The sequence below is a fragment of the Labrus bergylta genome, chromosome 2, assembly GCF_963930695.1.
Source record: "Labrus bergylta chromosome 2, fLabBer1.1, whole genome shotgun sequence".
In the NCBI taxonomy this organism is placed as follows: domain Eukaryota; kingdom Metazoa; phylum Chordata; class Actinopteri; order Labriformes; family Labridae; genus Labrus; species Labrus bergylta.
Window position 1 is genome coordinate 29,281,491 of NC_089196.1, and position 19,702 is coordinate 29,301,192.

The 19,702-nt window shown below is 41.0% G+C and overlaps 1 protein-coding gene across 3 annotated transcripts in view; it reads left to right on the forward strand.

Annotated features, from left to right (window-relative positions):
• Positions 1–19,451, forward strand: part of ntrk2a (neurotrophic tyrosine kinase, receptor, type 2a) — a 102,675-nt gene extending 83,224 nt beyond the window's left edge. For all 3 annotated transcript variants that reach the window (XM_065951186.1, XM_065951203.1, XM_065951194.1), the window contains 2 exons: positions 8,981–9,139; positions 13,162–19,451. In XM_065951186.1, the coding sequence (XP_065807258.1) occupies positions 8,981–9,139; positions 13,162–13,347 (345 nt within the window). In that variant the 3' untranslated portion in view covers positions 13,348–19,451. The remainder of the gene's footprint in view (positions 1–8,980; positions 9,140–13,161) is intronic.
• The last annotated feature ends 251 nt before the right edge of the window (positions 19,452–19,702 follow it).

Consider the following 19,702-nt stretch of genomic DNA (forward strand, 5'->3'; position numbering starts at 1 on the left):
TACAAAAATATGTTTCTGTATATATATATATATATATATGTCATTTGGACACATTTTGTCTTTAGGGAAGACGACACAGAACAAAAAGAAATCAAATGTAAACACTGCGGAAAAATTGCTTTTAGTTATTTATTTTCTAATGTTTCAGAGAAGTTAATTTCTACTTTCTACTTTCAAATGTGTCAAGCAGTGCTTTGAAATATTCAATAAATATCAGATATGCACTCTTTCATTAGAAAACAGATCCCAGCTTTAATAGTTGAGCGTATTTACAGTAGAGACCATGTCAGTGAACTATAAGGGTGAAAAAACAAAAAATCGTTTATTAATTGTAATTGAGGTAAAATGTTCAATTAATCGTGATATTGATTTGAGGTCATATCACCCAGCCCTAGTATGTATCTATAGATCAGATATATTTGACACTGATATGAGCTCCTTTGCTCTTTAATATCTAATGCTGACTGTACAGCACTACTGTATGTAGTGAACACATATTGAAGGACGTATACAGAAGGTACTGCTTTCAGAAGAACTAATTAAGCTGCAGAACGTGCAGATCAACAGGATGTAACACACACACACACACACACACACACACACACACACACACACACACACACACACACACACACACACACACACACACACACACACACACACACACACACACACACACACGTAGTGGAGGCTGATGTAGAAAGGGCCACTGTGCAAAAAGAAAAGGTAGAAAATACAGAGTCACATTCACAAAAGAAAAATATGTGTAGGAGTTTGAATGCAAGTGACTGTGTGTGTGTGTGTGTGTGTGTGTGTGTGTGTGTGTGTGTGTGTGTGTGTGTGTGTGTGTGTGTGTATTGTGAGGACATTTAGCAGCTCCGCTGTGGGTGTCAGGAAAACCCTGGGGTGCGAGAGACTGACTGTGTGTGTGTTTTATTCCCTCTGTAGAGCAATCTGTCACCTTTCCTAAAGGCAGAAATCCAATAAATCGTACTGATTGATCGAGAGTGACTGTCCATTTTTTTCCTGCCCGCGCTCCTCTTCACCGTGACAAACTGACTCGAGTGACAGAGACCTCGGGGGAGGAGGAGGAGGAGAGAGGGAAAAAAGAAATGAAAGAGTGAAAGAAAGAAGGAGCGCCCATTTGACGAGACATAACCTCGATTTCTGACACGTGCAAATCTTGACCATGACGTTGAGAAATGTTACAGAAAATATGAAGGTTTGAACATTTCCAGAGCTTCCCAAAATAAGAAATAATATTTTTTAATTAACCCAGAGCCAAGCCACAATGGTACAAACGGCAAAAACACAAGTTAGAAATGTTAATATCTCGTCTGCTCTGTTGAGAATGACATCATCTAGCCGTGTTGGTCACGTTTGGCATCAAATTTAAAGATGAACAAAACGATTAAAAGTCTCTCCTCTGTGGCTTTCTTTCTTTTGCACTATATCTGTGTGATATACAGCTCCCGCTCCTCCTCCTCCTCCTCCTCCTCCTCCTCCTCCTCCTCTCCTCTTCCTTTCATCCCTCCTCAATAACACTAAGCGCCGAGGCTGTAGTCATGGTGACGGCAGAAGGCAGTGGCGGCGAGCCTCAGAGTTGTATCCAGCGTTTTCTCAGGAAGAAAAGTAATCAGGGAACTTCTGTTTAGTATGCTGAGGCGGTACGAGAGGAAGAGAGGAAGAGAGAGGGGGGGGAGAGATGGAGGTGTGGGAGACGGAGGCATGGGAGGGAGGGTGGCGGCGAGGAGATGAAAGGAGGGAAAGAGCGAGAGGTGGAGGGGAGGCCAGGAAGGGAGAAAAATAAGCCAGGAATAAATATACAAGATGAGAAAAGAGAAGTAATAGAGCGATAAAGAGATGTACACATGCTGAGGTGGGAGAGGAGCTGCACAGGATAGTCAATAACAAAACACAAACACATTCTGCAGCTTTAGACGACCACAGAGCAGGAAATAGGAGACGGGAGGAAAACAGCGAGGAATGACAGAAAAGGACGGGGAGGTAGACAGACGGGGGATAAAAAACAGCAGAGCAGAAGAGAGGTACAGGATGATGGGAGGTAAAACACAGCCGTGTGTGTGTGTGTGTGTGTGTGTGTGTGTGTGTGTGTGGGGGGGGGGGGGGTACGGGGATCCAGTCATGTTCTTGCGTCAGAGAAGAGCAGAGATGACTCATAGAGGAATTGTACCCCCCCCCCAACCCTCTCTCTCTCTCTCACCCCTCACACCCACCTTATGCTCGTGTGTGTGTGTGTGTGTGTGTGTGTGTGTGTGTGTGTGTGTGAGTGTGTGAGTGGGCTGTGGTGACGTCACTGAATCCCCCGTTACACAATGAATCTGACAGAGACTTACAGGAAGCTTCATTCAGATCTTCAGCTTTGTTTGTCTTTTTTTTCTCTGTGTGTATTTGTGTCACATGGGAAGGCTTAACACACACACACACACACACACACACACACACACACACACACACACACACACACACACACACGCTGCACGTTCAGACCTTTTCTCCCTAAACTGATTCAGTGCCCACTTGTGTCGGATAAAGGAGAATGAAATGTCTGCTTTGGTCTTTGGGCTGCAGCCTTGACTGTTTTACGCTGCTGACACAGTCCGCTGAAAAACACTGGCAGCAAAGCAGAGCTAAACAATCTCTGCGGAGTCATTTGGCTGCTGTGCTTTTTTTTCTTTTTTCTTTTTTGTGCTTTTTTGTTTTTTTACAACCCATCTCTGGGTCCCGATCAGCTCAGGCAAACAGCTTCTTAATGGAGCACCTGGAGAGGCCAGAGAGGAGAGCTGGGTTCAGAGCAGGAGTGAGTGTGTGTGTGGACACAGTCTGTACAACAAAGAGGATTCTGTTACCACGGAGACAACATGGAGACTACACAAAAATATAAGAATATTAAGTGATCATATTAGATTGTCAACATTTGTTTCCAAACTCATTTTAATAAATAAAAGCAGAAAGTGGCAACAATGGATAAAATAATAATCCTATAATAAGACAGAAAAAAAGTCATAAAATATTCTTTAAAATAAATAGATACATAATGATAATATAGTGAAAATGATATATTAGGTATAAGGGAAATAAAACGTTTAATTAGACAAATAAAAGAGCAGACATCTAATTATTATTTAAAAAAAAGATTGTTACATATCAATGCAACCTTTTTTTAATTTGTAATTAATATGTTAATGATCGGGCTGTCAGCATGAACTCGTTGATCATAATTAATTAAGGTCTGACATTAAAGCGTTACATTGTTTTTAATCACCATTAATCACATGCTGTTTTGTCCCTTCATGGGCCGATCTCAGCTCGAGACAGTACGAGACTTCAAAATAAAAGCCCAAGTATTTTTATTTTGAAATGCGAAATAATGGAATTTCAAACATGCGATTAAAAAATGTGATTTATCATGATTGACTGTTTAAATTTTGCGATTAATCACGTTTAAAAATTGTAATAATTAGACAGCCCCATAGTTACACATCTTATTAAATAATGCTAATGAATTAATAACACTCCTTCTTGTTGCACATGAAAAATGGACTTTGATATTTCGTAGCTAAAACATGAATTTTGTCCGCGTATTTATTTACAAAATTCTCATGACAAGCTAAATGTTTTCACAGCCTTACACCTTCTCTATGTTTGAGTACACACAGCTAAAAACACCTTTAGTGAAGTAATGATGGACATTACTGTGGATTAAAAGTGAACACAGTCTCTTGGTCTTTAAAAGTAAAGCGACTGAAGATGTGCCTTAAAATGGCATTGTGTCTTACCACCAGCAGGGGGCGACTCCTCTGTAATCTGATCGCATGGGAAAAAGATGACGTAAGAAAACTTTTTCTAAATGAGTTAACAGTCTCGATTACTGGTTTTCAAACCTCCTTCTCTATAAACTGAGGTTAGTTTTTGTGATTTACGGTCTCATTTAGAGTGAAATTCACATTAATGAAGGGTTTGCTTTATGGCACGGTTACCTGGGGTTTCCGTGTCTCTTCGAAGGCAGCCTGCCAACGAGGAAAAGCAATAAAAGCAAAATGTCAGTAAAAACCTTGTCATCTAAATTTGTCCGGTTCCTGTAATGATGTGTGTTAACCCTTAAATGGGTGGACATCTTTTTTAATAATCCCCACATAACTTGGGTCCATTGTAACCCAACACCTCGGCACTTTGTAAAGTTTTGGATCTTGAGGAATAAGAAATGTTCTCCATGAAAATGGGACGATAAACTTCTGTCTTATAGGGACAAAGGAAAATATCACACATCAAAAAATATATTTTTATCACACATTTGCATTTAATTTTCTAAGAAAGGTAAAAATGTCTTTGTTGTGTATTTTATTTGTTGGAGATCTTATGTTTAGTAAAGCACTTTGTGGGTTTTGGGGGTTTTTTGGGGGGGCATTTTCTGCCTTTTATTGGAGAGATAGGACAGTGGATAGAGTCGGAAATCAGGGAGAGAGAGAGAGAGAGAGAGAGAGAGAGAGTGGGGAACGACATGCGGGAAAGGAGCCACAGGTTGGAGGACTACAGCCTCCATACATGGGGCGTGCGCTCTAACCACTGAGCCACCAGCGCCCCCACTTAATGGTTTTAAAAGGTGACATATAAATAAAGTCTATAAATCAACAATTGTACTGTAACAAACTCACATAGGGAGAGTGAGCTCTATTCACTATGGTAAAGAAAACAACACACACACACACACCACAAACACCAGCATTCTTGGAAAGAGTTTCTGTTTCCATGGCAACACAGAGGGCAATTAAGGTAGGATTTCTGTGCAACAAAGAGTAGGTGGAGTCAGTCACTTAAGCTCCACCTACACATGCATCCCATAATGCTTTCTTTTTTAAAGCTGGTCCAGTTTCCATGGATACATCCAGGAGGTCACCACAGAGATCCCAAAAGCCCTCCTCTGCTTTATTTTTCACTCCTCTTTTCTTTTTTTTTAAGGCTTTCCTGGAACAGTCGGGCGTCGGTCTATCCATGAAATGATGCATATTTATAAGACAGTGAGGGAGAGAGGGAGAGAGAGAGAGGGACAGGCGGGCTCAGAGACAGTGAGAGAAGGTGAGAACGAGAGAGAGAAACAGCAAAGGAGACAAAGACTGACAGCAGAAAGAAAACAGAGAAAAGGCTGAATGACACAGAGAAAGACGCGCAGCCTTTACTTCAGTGAGACTCGTTGCGTCACTGTTAACATGACTTTCTTAATATTTGATGCACTCCTCCCGCCCCCGATGACGAGCAGAGAAAAACTGTCCATCTCTGCTCCTTGATTCTTTTTCTTTACTTTTATACATTCTACCTTGTAGGGCCTTTTTTTAAACACTGCCCTTCTCCTTTTTCCTCTACTCTCTCTCTCTCTGTAGAGCACACACACACACACACACACACACACACACACACACACACACACACACACACACACACACACACACACACACACATACATAGTGGTTAACAAACATAGCAGCCCCACAGTTCAAGAGCCTGGTATTAATATTTCAGACCATCAGGGGAAATGATCAGCCATGATGAATAAAACAAAAAGACTAATGCATAGCAGCCGGTCCGGGCACCTCAGTGAATAAATACTGTCAGAAAACTATCCATCCAACACAACTGAACAGACGAAACTCAGACTGTGTCCAGAATCACAATCACTGTCTACTTATTATATCGCACACTGAAGTCACTGCAAGGTTACGATCATTTGAAAATGTCCGGGTTTTTCCATTTTTTATTTCATCTTTGACTTTTAGTTTTTTTAATGCTGGTTTATTAGTTTGACTGTGTTGTTATTATTCTAGTGTTTATCTATCAATCATTTTAATATTTAAATTGTGATACCTGTCAGGGGTGAGACCACAAGGGGCCAGAGAAAGTCTAGTCTTATAAAAACTCATAAAAAGGAATCAAATACAAAAGATGAACAAGCACGATCCTCCATTAAGACAAACCTTAAAGTCACTCGGCACATTTCTCTCCGGGTATCCAGCTTCCTCCCACAGTCCAAAGTCCTGCTCGTTAGGTTAACCAAGTGACATTTGAATTGGTTTTATTTTAAATATGCTATATTTGGATGAATGTATTTCATAATGTTGTTGTATTTATGCAGCTAATAATAAAATAAATACTGACATTAGACAAACTACCAATTTATTTTTGTCTAGTGTTGCCACAACAATTCAGCTGAAATAATGAGGGATATTATTTTAAATATTTATATTTATAATAATTTTAAATATCTGACAGTGGTATCTCGCACCACCTCTCTCTAATTTACATGCAGTGTGAAGATACGAGCAGAATAAAGATCGCTAGCATTAGTATGCTAACACAACAATGCAGCGCGAGTTGTTTTGGTTTCATGCTGGTGCTCAAGGGCGACATCTGCTGGATCAAAAAATCACATATAAAGCCTTTAAAGAAATAAATACTGAGAATGTCAAAAAACATCCATAAAACCTTCATATAAACAAAATAAAATTCATCAGTCATCATTGGACTACCACTACGTACACATGACACATTCCCCCCAAACACCCACCCACTTGATATCAGTCTTTCAGTCTTCAATACAAACAAACTAAATACTAATGACTACAGTACAAACATTAGCTCAAACAGCCTTTGGTAAATAGGGCTAACATTAGGTAACTCATCTATGATGTACTGCACTAATTTTGCAATTCTGTTCTGCCTCATGTCCATAATAAATAAAGAGTGAAATCAGAGCGAGCCAGAGAGAGAAATGAAAGTAAGAAAGAAAAAAAAAGAAGCGGCAGAAGACGGCGGCGGCGTTGGAGTCAGAAGAGAGAGCGCTCTGCTTTATGAGGAGTAAGAGCTGCAGAGATGGAGGCAGATATGTTTCCCCAGGCGTACCAGTGAACCTGATGGCTATCTGTGTGACCGTGCACATTTTATTACTCCATTAAATAACCCTCCGACTAACAAAGAAACAGACCAAGTGTGGGTGCCAAGCCATTAATAACAGGGCATAAACCTCAGGGAATGGATTGTGCTATCTGTGTGGAGCGATGGAGCGCAGATGGGTGTGTAGATTCATGGAGGAGGAGTAAAGAGGAGAGGGGAGGTGCAGGACGAGGGAGTACAGGGGTCAGGATGTTTCCACTTTCACTGTGACGGGATACAGTCAACATGTTTTAAACAGTTTTTGGGTGAGCTGCATGTGTGAACACAGCCCGCTGAAGTTTTCACCCTGACTTTATCCAGACGTTTTCCTGCAAGACCCCTGCAAAATAGTGCCCGGAGTATGGCGCTATTATTGTGGCAAAACTATTTGAATATGCGTACACAGATCCACAAATGCGTAAACTAATCTGCAAATATGTAGACAAATATTTACTTATTTATTAATGGCAGTGAGTTTTTTCAGCTGTAAATCCTGAAAATACACACAAATGATCGTTTACAACTGCCTCTCCATTGGCTGGCATTTTACACGTGACTTTTTGCAACACTCCTGCCGTGCAAGATCCACAAATGCGTACACATGTCTTCAAATGTGTGTCTGACGATCTGCAAACACATTAGTGGGGTTTGTTGCCCTTAGCTCAGGCTCACAGGCAGATTAGTTTACGCATTTGTGGATCTTTTTACACATTTATGGATCTGTGTACGCATATTCAAATAGTTTTGCCACAATAATAGCTCCATACCATAATGATGCTGCATCAAACTCATTTTCTTCTACGTCCAATCCCATGTAGCGCCGATGTACTGTAAAGGCAAACACTGTCATTTTAGCCTGTTGCTACGTCAGACATCTTTGATATGTTGTTACTATTACACTGTGATCCCCGCAGCATCATGTCTTCCCCACCCCCATGTCAGAAAGAGGAAATCTCCTGCTGTGAAGGACCTGTGTGAAAGAGCAACTCAGGCAGATATCAGGGGCAGGCTGCTTGGTGTGTCAGGGCCTTTACGCTTATTCTAAATAAACTCCTAAAAAAAGTTTGGAAACGTTATTTCGGTCACTTAGAACATTGCAGGGGATTTTGGCACATTTGTTTGGGGCGCTACCCACACATTTAGCTGTGTTTCTCATTCCACAAATGTACAATCCTCACAAGTTATACCTCATTGTAAAGGTGACTAATCAGGCTTTCCAACCATATAAAATACAACACCAATTAGTTTTATTAACGGGACGAAGCGAGTGACCGAAATAACGTTCCCAAATTTTTTTGAGGAGTTTATGTTAGAATTTGTCTTTTTGGATCCCCAGAGAGTAAAGCAGTTTCTCTATTTTGAATATATCCCAAATTATTCCAAATCATTCACCTGATGTTGGTTTAACTGGTTTTTGTTACCACAGTGAGAGGGCAATTTGTTTTGCAGTCATCAGTAAAATAAATGCATACAGCCAGCATTCAACATAAGAAAGACACTAAGAAGTAAGAAAGTCCAATGGACAATAAATAAATACAACTGATCCAGCACCTTCTTTTAATTGTTGTGTGTGATTAGCGTAATATATTTAATATTCATCCACTTAATGATCCATTTAATGAGTTTGCTCAATTAGAGCTCAATGGCAAACAGCGTACGTTCCCCCTCTTTGTCTGAATGAATATAAAGCCGTACATCTCTTTCATCCATCAGTGAAATGAAATGACACACCGATCAGCAGTGAGGTGTGTTACAGTAAGAGAGATGATGCAATCCACCGTGTCACAGGTTCAATGCCTCGAGCTGCAGTGTGAAGGCCTGAAATGTCCGCAGCGCTTCTTTAAACTGTTTGAATGAATGATTAAGAGAATAAAAGAACGGATCATTTGAATGGAGACGCTTAAATATGTGTCAGAGGATGCTTTGCAGCTCTTTAAATCTGTCTCACATTCACCTTCCATCATACTGACTTTGTTCTCTCTCTCTCTCTTTCTGTGTGTGTGTGTGCATGTTTGTTTGTGTGTTGTGTTTGAAGGTCGGAGGTCACACCATGCTGCCAATCCGCTGGATGCCTCCTGAGAGCATCATGTACAGAAAGTTCACCACAGAGAGCGATGTTTGGAGTCTAGGAGTCGTCCTGTGGGAGATCTTCACCTACGGCAAACAGCCCTGGTACCAGCTCTCCAACAACGAGGTGCAGTGAAAAGAAAAAGTTCTTCATGTTAAACTTGATCGATTTTTATTTCACTCCCTCCGACTGAGCTCAGACACAAGCGCAGAGACAAGACGAGCTTCTGTGAACATTAAGGGAAGGACATTACAGTATGTTAGGGGTGATGTATAGTTAATGGGTTTTGGATGCCCGACATTACACGGCTACTTCCTTTAACCACTAACTTGATATAGATTTATTTCTATTTTAAACAAATAGCCCATTGGAATCTAAAGTTAGCGCTGTGTCCATAGCAACAGATTACCTAGCAAGATTCCCAAAATGAACTAAAATAGCTGTAATTATCCACATTAAACTGATTAAAAGATTTCCACTGATGGAGACATGAGTCCAGGTGAACAGGTCTGCATGGATCAGTGCCACACCTGACTGGAGTTCTTCTGCCTCGTTTCTTTTCCGTTCAGTCGTAATTTAAAACACTGCCATGTCCCATAACACGTTCGCTTATGTAGAAGGAAACTCTGGCGCTTCAGCCACTCCAGGAATGCTCTCAGAGAAAGACTTACAAGACGTACAAAAAATACAATTCAGTGGATACCGTCTTCAAGACAGGAACCATAGAAACTGTTTCGACGCATTACGTCTTCTTCAGAGTTTTGACTCTGAAGAAGACGTAATGCGTCGAAACATTAGTCCATTAAATCTGCCTTAAAGACTTTCTATGTGATTTTTCACACTTAAATATAATATAAATCAAGTATATCCTCTGAAAATAACTCTGTGAGTCATGACTGTCTACAATGGGTGTAACACCCGAGTCCCACTGTCTGTGATGTTTTCAGAGTTTTCAGAGTCCTATCTTCAGTTTGTTTACATCGCCGGGACGGCATAATCCCATTATGTCTTGGTTTTATTGTGAGGTTTGAAACTGAGCAGGGAAGCTCGATATGGCTCACATTTCAAAAGGAAAATATATTTTTTAAAGATTTATTTTGGGTCTATTTATGCCTTTATTGGAGAGACAGGAAAGTGGATATACATAAAAATAAGGGCGAGTGAGAGAGAGAGAGAGAGAGTCAATCAATCATTATTTGTATAGCGGCCATTCATAAAAACTGTTATCTCGAGACGCTTTACAAACGAGCATAATGTGATAATATGCAGGAAGGATTTCTCCTTTGTATTCATGACCTTCCTGTTGTCCACACTTCCTCACCGCTGAGGTGGAGGTCGGAGCAGGCCGTGCGTGAACGAGGACGCCGGTGGTTAAGGGGACGACACAGTCCGATGGCGGTGGTGATGAGAGTGGGGAATGACATGCGGGATTGGTTCCACAGGTCGTAATGGTCCATCCCCTTCAAGGACTTAAGCCTTTGTACATGCTGCGCGCAAAAACTAACCGCTAGTCCACCGGCGCAGAGTTTTTTATCTGTTTTAAAATGAGTTTAGAAAAAGTGCCAAATTTTTAGTGTAAAGTGACACACCTGCTAAAAGGAGGATTTCCTAAACATCAAACATAAATATATATTTTAGACATCCTGTATATTTTGTTCTTTGTAGATTTAGGATCTGAGCTTATTTACATGTTGATTCAGTCTTTATTGCTTTTCATATTTACACTCTTTCCTTCTTTGAACTGCTGCAAGGCAATTTCCCTCAGGATGAATTTAATCTCAGAAGATAAGGTTTATCTTATCTTTCCTTATTATCTTAAATATTAAAGACTACAGCTTCAATGAAGCATCACTTTCAATTTCAAGTATACTTTGAAGATGTGTTTCTCAGTATATTCAAAGTGATCCCAATATTTTCTGAACCGTAATGTGAGAAGAGGAAGGAAGAAAAATCTGCACATTGGAGGATCAGGATGCAGCAAATGTTGCTCAATTAAAGATAGCAACAATAACAGGTCATTAAGACATCGGCTGTTGACATTAGGGCTGACAACCTTAACCAGCCTGACAGTAAATCAAAACAAGCCCACAACTATTTTTACACCAGATCAAGCAGATCCCAAAGTCAGCAAATACTAAAAAATGATGCCCAACATATCAAGAATATTTAAATTATCATATCATTAAAAAAAAAAAACTTTCTGAGTTTCTTTGGAAGATTTCACTCAGTGGAAACATCATTCAGTATCAACACAGAGTTTAAAGGGGACACATTATGAAAAATCCACTTGTACAGTGTATTTGAACATATGTTTGGGTAACCTGAGTGCTTGATTCATGTTATATTTTGACCAAAGCACAGCACAGATGTTTCACTTAGACCCCAGGGGGACTGTTTGAGAAGGTAGACAAGGGGGGATAATATGTCCTTTTTAAGTAAGAAATGATTTGGCACTGTTGGCGTGGGGGAAAAAAACGGTAAAGGAGAAACAAAAGAGGGAATAATTATGAAAGGGGTCATTATTTCTGTCAGTGGACTAACCAAGATGGCGGGCGGACACAGGCGCTGCGGCCCAGAGCTCTTCTTATATATGAGACCAGATTTATAACACTACTGTACGAGAGGGCTGCCAGCAGAGTTTCAGTGTGTGCTTTTACACAACAACAATAAAGTGCCTGTCCATCTATCTGAGTTTACAGGCATGCAGGACACCAAATCCCTTTATTATTATAATTATTATTGTTATTATTATTATTATTATTATATGTTAAGCTGTAAAAAGTGAATTTGTAGTCTATTCAGTAAAATAAGAGATAAAAAAGCAGATGTTCTGTATCAGCAAAAAAAAAAACACAAGCAGGTAAACAAATCAATAAATAAGTAAAGGATTGTCTGGTTCTTCTGAATTATTAATAACTCTTACAAATCTTCCCTTTACTACACTCGGGGTCTTGACCCAGTTTCCGTAAAGAATGTCCAGCATGTCAGCGCCCTCCAACCCTTCACCTCCACCTCCACCTCCACCTTCATCATCCTCACCCACACGACGCCCTCGACTCCGGTTACAGCCCTCTGTCCATGTCAGCAGACCCCCTTTCAACTCAACCTTTAACCTTTTTCTACAGACTCCTTTCCCGTTTACATTAAATCTATGTTTATTCAGAGTCCTCTAACCTCCAACCTCACGTATCTTTTACACCGGAGACGGATGAATTGTACTGAAATGTGAAATCCATCACACACCCGTATCTCATAATCTGATAATCAGCAGTAAGGAAAGAAGAGATGAATGTTAGATAAGCACAATGATTACTCTCTTACAAGATCCATCTTAATAATTCAGAGACATTGACTGATAATCTGCAGGAACCCTTTTTGAAAATGTTGCATTTTGGGGAAGAAAACAAATCTGTATTCGGAGCTTAATCGACATCGTTTTATTGCTAATCACTCCTCGCACACAGCACGGTGTATTAACCGTGTGAGGAAATGATAATAAGCTTAATTGTATCAAAGGCTCCTCACGGTAAAACTGCTGCCAGGAAAATAGTAAATGAAATACAGCTTCTTCTGTGCGGAGTAGTTTAAAAAAAAAAGCCTCCTCTTGCTTGATTAACAAATCCTCTTCATCCTTTGAGGGCGGACTGAGCTGAGAAAAATCTGTGTCTTTTAGTGACTGGAATAAATAAATCTAATGCAAGAATCACACAGCTCCAGATGAATTTGATTATCTCGTTCTCGTACTTCAGTGTTTAAAATAACTTCATCACCTCAGTTAATCATTTATTCACAGTGACATTTTCACTGCAAGCCGCTGCAGTGAACTTCACCCGGGGAGAGATCCTCCCGTCATCGTCGCTTTGTGCCTTTAATGGAGAGACAGAACAGTGGATAGAGCCGGAAATCAGAGAGAGAGAGAGTGGGGAATGACATGCGGGAAAGGAGCCACAGGCTGGATTTGAACCTGGGCCGCCCGCTTGGAAGACTAAAGCCTCCATACATGGGCTGCGCGCACTAACCACTGCTCCATCAGCGTCCCAGTTTCAACACTTCAGGCTGACTTGATGAAGCTTTTCTCTTTCTTTGCTTTTTGTCACAAAAGCTGCTGATTATAGACTCAATGTTTTTTTGTCTTTCTTCCTCTGTAGGTGATAGAGTGCATAACGCAGGGCAGGGTGCTGCAGCGCCCCAGGACCTGTCCTAAAGAAGTCTACGACCTGATGCTGGGCTGCTGGCAGAGAGAGCCGCACATGAGACTCAACATCAAAGAAATCCACTGTCTGCTCCTCAACCTGGCCAAGGCCTCGCCTGTGTACCTGGATATACTCGGCTGAAACCCGGGAGAGATTTTGGATGTGTGTGTGTGTGTGTGTGTGTGTGTGTAACAGTATTTTAAGGGTGCATGCATGTGTGTGTGTGTGTGTGTGTTTTTGTTCTTTTTAAGGGTGGACATGGTGACACCTGTGAATGAAGTGTGCTCATGCAAGATGTGTGTGTGATGCAAGGCACCACTGTACAGGATGTGAAGGTATTACCAGACTCTTAAAGGCAATCAAAAAAAAAAAATCCCTCAACCCGTCCCCTCAACCGCCTCATTCCTTCCTCCCATTCACCCGTTTCCTCTCCTTTGTGCACCTCTGCTTCTCCTTCTTCTTCTTCTTCCCCGCTCCTTCCTTCCTGGAGAAACATTTACTGAGAGTGATTTAACTTTAGAGGAGGGAGAGAAAAAAAGCCTCTCTCTCTTTTCTTTTTTTCTTTTTTGAATGCTTTAAAAACTGACTGGGGCTGAATTGATAAAAACCTGAAATATGTAGTGACTCATCCCTCGCTGCCCGTCAGACAACAGGAGGAGTCAAGAGGATTTCTGTGAGTGTTTGGAGTGTAAATATGGGACTGGACGACGGCGAGATGTTTAATTGGGAAGATGGCTCCGGACGGCGTCGAGCCATGACAACACTGTGTCCCCCCCCCCATCACCCTATCCGTCTTGACTGTTTGTCCGTCTGTCTTTCTTTATTACTGTCAGCATTCATCCTACTTCAGCTAAACAAGGGGATGATTCAAACTGTACACTGACTACAAGAGGAGAGATGAGGGGGAAAGCAAACACAGTCTGATGTTCTGTGTGTGTGAGGGCGGAAAAAAAAGAGAATTTCTGGAACTTTACAGTGCCTGCTTGAAGCTGAGCTGAACTTCTGCGGTCGCATTCAGGATGAAACCTGAGGTGTTTTACTTCATCGCAATTGCAAATCCTAAAAATGTAAAAAAAAAAAAAAAAAAGAAGATTGAACTATCCGACTCTACTCAGTATCTCCTCATGCAACGGACTCACACACATGATTATACGGATATATGCACTCATAACCGCTCGGTGTTACACTCTTACTTTGCTCAGGCCTCAAACATGCAGCTCATGGTAACATGATGACTTTACCCCCCACCCCCGCCCCCCCCCGCCCCCCACCACCATCCAGCCTCCTCCCAAAGTGACAGATGCTTCACTTGTGATGTCAAGCACTGATGTCGGAGGTCAATTGATTGATTTGTACGCAGCTGTCTGACGATGCTGAAGGAGGAAGAGGAGGAGAAGGTGGAGGAAGGGGGCGGAGGGGGGTAGTAAAAGTTGTAGAGGGGCGGGCCGGGTTTTTTTTTTGAGTGGTCAGGTCTCGGTCAGCGGTGTGTGGGCGGTGGTGCTGTTGAAGGTGTGGTTCATTTGGTCAACCCGTATTAAATCATCAAGGCTTTCAGCACTCAGACATCCTTGAAAACCACATGTGTGCTTGACGGGGGGGGGGACACACATAACAACACACAAACACACACTGTATACCTTACCAGTCGCCCCCCCCCCATCTCCCCACACACACACACACACACACACACACACACACACACACACACACACACACACACACATGCACACTAAAAGACACTCAAAACTGTCCGAGAAGGAAATTGAATTGTGCATGTTTTATTATTTGAGCGGTGCAGTGCTTTAGCCGGGGCCCCCGTCCACTGTAATGGTGTAATGTATATTTCATTACAGCCTAATGGGCTCCATTAGCACAGTCTCCTCACAGACATTCAAGACTTATTGTTTTATGGCTGAGAAGGACGGATGGAGGGGTGGAGAGGAGAGGTGAAGGAGAGGAGGAACGTGGGAGCAGCGGAGAGAGGAGAAATGAGAGGAGAGGTAATAACGCATATTGGGGGAAGAAATGGAGAGGAAAGGAGAGAGAGTCCCGAATGCAGGCGATGAGGTAGAAAGGAGGCGAGGAAGAGGTAGGAACGGGGGAAGGAGGAGAAGATAGAGGAGAGGGAGAGGAGGTGTGAAAGTCCTCGGGGAGAAAGTGAAAGTGAGCATCCATCATTACATGTCCTGTGAGCCACAGCTTCAACCTCACACACTCCCATCACATTCCTGTGTTCAACGTCAACCGCACACAAACACATTTTCACTCAACAGCTTACACTAAAAAAAAAATAAACTCAATAATGCACCACACAGCGCCATTACTGAGAACCACTTCACTCACTTACAGTACAGCTCACATATCTGCTCTCACCGACATACTGTATATAAACAGCGGCTCACGTGCATGCAAGGAAACACGTTTAACGTTTGTTTGGAGCTTATTTTACTCGTTCAAACGCGACCCCCCCCTGAGGTTTCACTAACAGCCATTTTATTTTTAAAAAAAAGAAAACATCCATCTGGAAGGCTTTACGTTTCTTGACAACAGCACTTGATGGTATCGATGTTTGTGAACTTGAAAATGTTGGTTTTATTGATTTCTATAGTATTATTATTTATAAATTAAGAAGCATTTTTGTACATTTCTTTCTATATCTACAGTTGCCTTTTGCAACCGCAAAAACTGACTGATAACGGTCACTTTTTAATTTGATTGTGTTTGAGCAAATGTGTAAGATAATCTCGAGTGTATTTTTACGTCTCCCTCTTTGAGCTACCTGACCCGTCCTTGTGTTCAGAGGACTCTACAGCAAGGATTGATGTTTCACACAAGTGTGCAGATTACATTTGGCAAATATTGCAAAAAAAAAAAAAAGAATCGTCTCCTACAGAGCATGAATGTGAGGGTTAATGGTCGTAGCATCCCACAAGAAGAGCTAACAAGCTCCTCAGAATCCATCCCTGCTGTACAGTCGAGTAGAACGAGCGCTGCACTCGACGGGATTCAAAAACTTACAAACACTGACTCTGTGCAATAACAGAGGGCAAGGGTGTGTGTTAGCTGGAGATGAAAGGCGAGACACAAAGTCAAAAAAAGGTTTGAAGCAACATGCCAGCTGGCTGCACTGTGTGTGTACATACCTGCTGTGTTGTTGTTTTTTTTTTGTAATAATGAACTGAGGGGACTTCTCACAGGAAGACGATGTGTGAGACACTGTTTGTTTTGATGAAGACTTGTCAGCACAACGCAGGAGAGATCTGTGAAACTTTAGTTCTGCTCCACCCGAAGTGTTGGCTGTCTTCGCTTCGATGCCTCAGATCAAAGATAACAGTCAAATAATGAAATGGAAAATAAAAAAAACAAAGGAAAAACTGTCGTAATGAACGGACACCTCGGACAAGGAGGGACTGACAATCACAGACTTTTCTCGTTCTCTCTCTTCTTCAAGTGACCTACTGTAAAGTAGACTTACTCAACCAACTTTCCTCTTCTATGCTGCCTATACTGTACGTGATAGTCTTAAACTTTGGTCTCTAAAAAGTGCTACTTTTTTCTTGATTTTCTTTTTTGTAAAATGAAATAACAGCGAGAGGAATGAACAAAAACACAAATGTACAAATGTGAATAAGCTGCTGAAAGAATTGAGCGCCACAAAATGCCGTGTCAGAGACCGTGTCGGTAATTAGATTGTACTTTTCTTTTTCTTCTTTTGTCTTAGAAGTGGAGGGGCAGAGAAAATGGGGAAAGCTATATGGGACTCACAAGTGACTGTAAGCAAACGGCGGCCATTTTCCTCTGACGGCTTGGCTCAGGGTGGAAAGATAAAATGCTCTTCTGTTGCTTTATTTCAGGTTGCAAACAAATTGTTAAAAAAATATTTACACAAATTAAATTAATAGAGACATCAGGCCATATGTTGTTGTTTTTTACCTCAATAGCTTACAAAAGATGACAGCTAACGTTAGCATTTTTCCTCTATCTGGTTAACTGGTTGTCTTATCAGAAAAACATCGCCTACACTTCTTGCTAACACTTACGCTACTAATTTACACCTCTCTAGTTATTGAGCCTTATGGCAGGTTCACATATTGGCATAGCATACCTAGTTTTAAAGCTAATATGTGCAAATACTGCAAGAGCTTGTTTAACACTATAGCTGGTTGAGTTATCTAATATAAACTGTTAGCTAATTTAAGCTTTTGTTTCAGCTAATTGTTTGCTTTACCTTTCCTTCATCACTCTCAAATGAGTTTGTTAGCAAAAATAACCGGCTGGATGTTAGCTCGATTTATATTTGGTGATATATCAAATGTTAGCTAATAAGTTAGCAAACAATATGTGTTCAAGCTAATCATTTGCTCATATAAATTAATGAGTTAATAAAGTTAATAAGTCAAACCTTACCCAGGGAGTGGCGAAATGGTAGCTTGTGTTTGACACTAGCTTGGTTATCAAAAATTAATTAGAAAATATAATGCTTTAAAGCTAAACCTTTGCTAATATCAAACATTATACCTCTCAACTGCATTATCAAATTAAAATGTTAGCTAGTGAGTGTTTGATTGTTAGCGCTTGTTTACTTTGGTGCATGATCCAAAATTAACTAATGAGTAAGAAGATATTAGCAAATGTGTTTAAAAGCTTATCAACATAAAATATTAGCTAACATGTCATAACTTTATCACGGTACTTTCAAATTAAAATGCTAGCCCTTCTTTAAAATCCCCATGGAGCCAGCCTCAAGTGGACACTCAAGGAACTGCAGGTTTTTTGCACTTCTGCATTGGCTTCATTTTTCAACATTTGAGGGTTGCCACTTGATTTCAAGCATGAGAATGTGTTTTTAATGTCATGCAGACTCTAACACGAGCTTATTTCAAATATGATGTTTTAACTTCAAACATGTCCTGATGTCCCTCCTGACTTTTTATTAAATGTATCTTCCAGTTGCTGATCAATCAGGATGGAGTGATCATTTATTGGATTCTCAATGTTTATACACGTTGCAACCTGGAACAAAGCAGTTTTAAATTGTAGCCTCATTTCTGGTCCCTGCCCTAAAACGTTAAAATCAGAGGAAAATAGTCGCAGTGTGATAACGATGAATTAAACAAAATGACATTCAGCTGCCCACCGGGTGCAGAGCAGTTCTCTCTGTGGTGTATGTGTGTGTATATGTGTGTGTGTGGAGAAGGCTGATTGATGCTGCAGTGAGTCAGGAGGGATTCAGACCCCACCCAAATCCAAGTTCAAATAACATTCAACGGAGGAATCAGGCATTGATTTGTTGTCGCCGTTCACCAATTCATGACAAATGACTTTACCCGCTGAGGTCGGTATTATGGCAGCTAAGATTTATGGAATCACTCAATTGATTTATTTATGTTTCCAAATCAGCCTCCTTCTCGACACAACCTACTGAACCTTTCGTTCCCCTGAAAAAGTATTTCAGCAATATCAACAGATAGTTTCTGTTTTCTTATCGCCTCATCATAACCTAAAATATCGGGGGCTGAGTAAAGTTGAACTTTGCGACTCAGTGAATTGAAGCCAATCCACACTCAGATACAGATCAGGACTTTGAGCGTGTCATGATCCATATCACGTTTAATCCCTTCTCTCTCACACATCACAGTCTGAGCTAATAAAGCTGAAGAATCATAAAGGTCATCTTTCAGATTACCTTTGTGCTCGGATGCTTCTGGAGCCGCTGCGCCTTGAAGAATGTAAAACCACAAAAAAGTGCTTCTCTGCAAAAAAAAAGTGAAAACTGTGACTTGCTATATGCAGTATTTCTGTTATTCAGTAATTGGTTCTGTGCTGTTTGTCTCTGTGTTAAAGAGGGGTTTTGTTGCTGCCATGGTCGTAGAAAAAGAAGGATTTAAGTGGATGTGTTGTCAATGTTTGGATTGTGAAAGGCCTCAGATGGGACACAGGACAAAATGTGTATGAAAGAGATGTTTCAATGTCATTTAATGCCTAAAAATGTAAGAACCATCTGTATTGCAAAGCACACAAGGTAATTAAAAGCTGGAAATGAAGCAAAAAAAGTGCTCAGCTTGTATAAACACACACACACACACACACACACACACATGCACACACACACCAGAGGGACATGTACAGTCATATAGTCGAGTGGTGGAAGTGAGTCATGATGATGATGATATGATTTCTCTCTGAACCTGGACCAGTCTGTCGTGATACAATGTAATTAATAAAAAGTGTTATGTCACATCAAATCTCCTGCAGAGTGAATTTACAGAAAAGTTAAAAGAGTGTGTGTGTGTCTGAGAGAGAGAGAGAGAGAGAGAGAGAGAGCGAGAGAGATGCCCAACAAACAGAGAAGAGGAGGCTGATTAAAAGGGGGGAAGTGAAGAAATTGAGGGGCTTTGCAGAAACAGAAGAAGCACTCAGGCGTGCTCGGGGTGATGTGAGAGAAGCCGAAAAAATAAGCTAAATTGAATTCAGTGATAGAGCTGGAGTGTTTGAG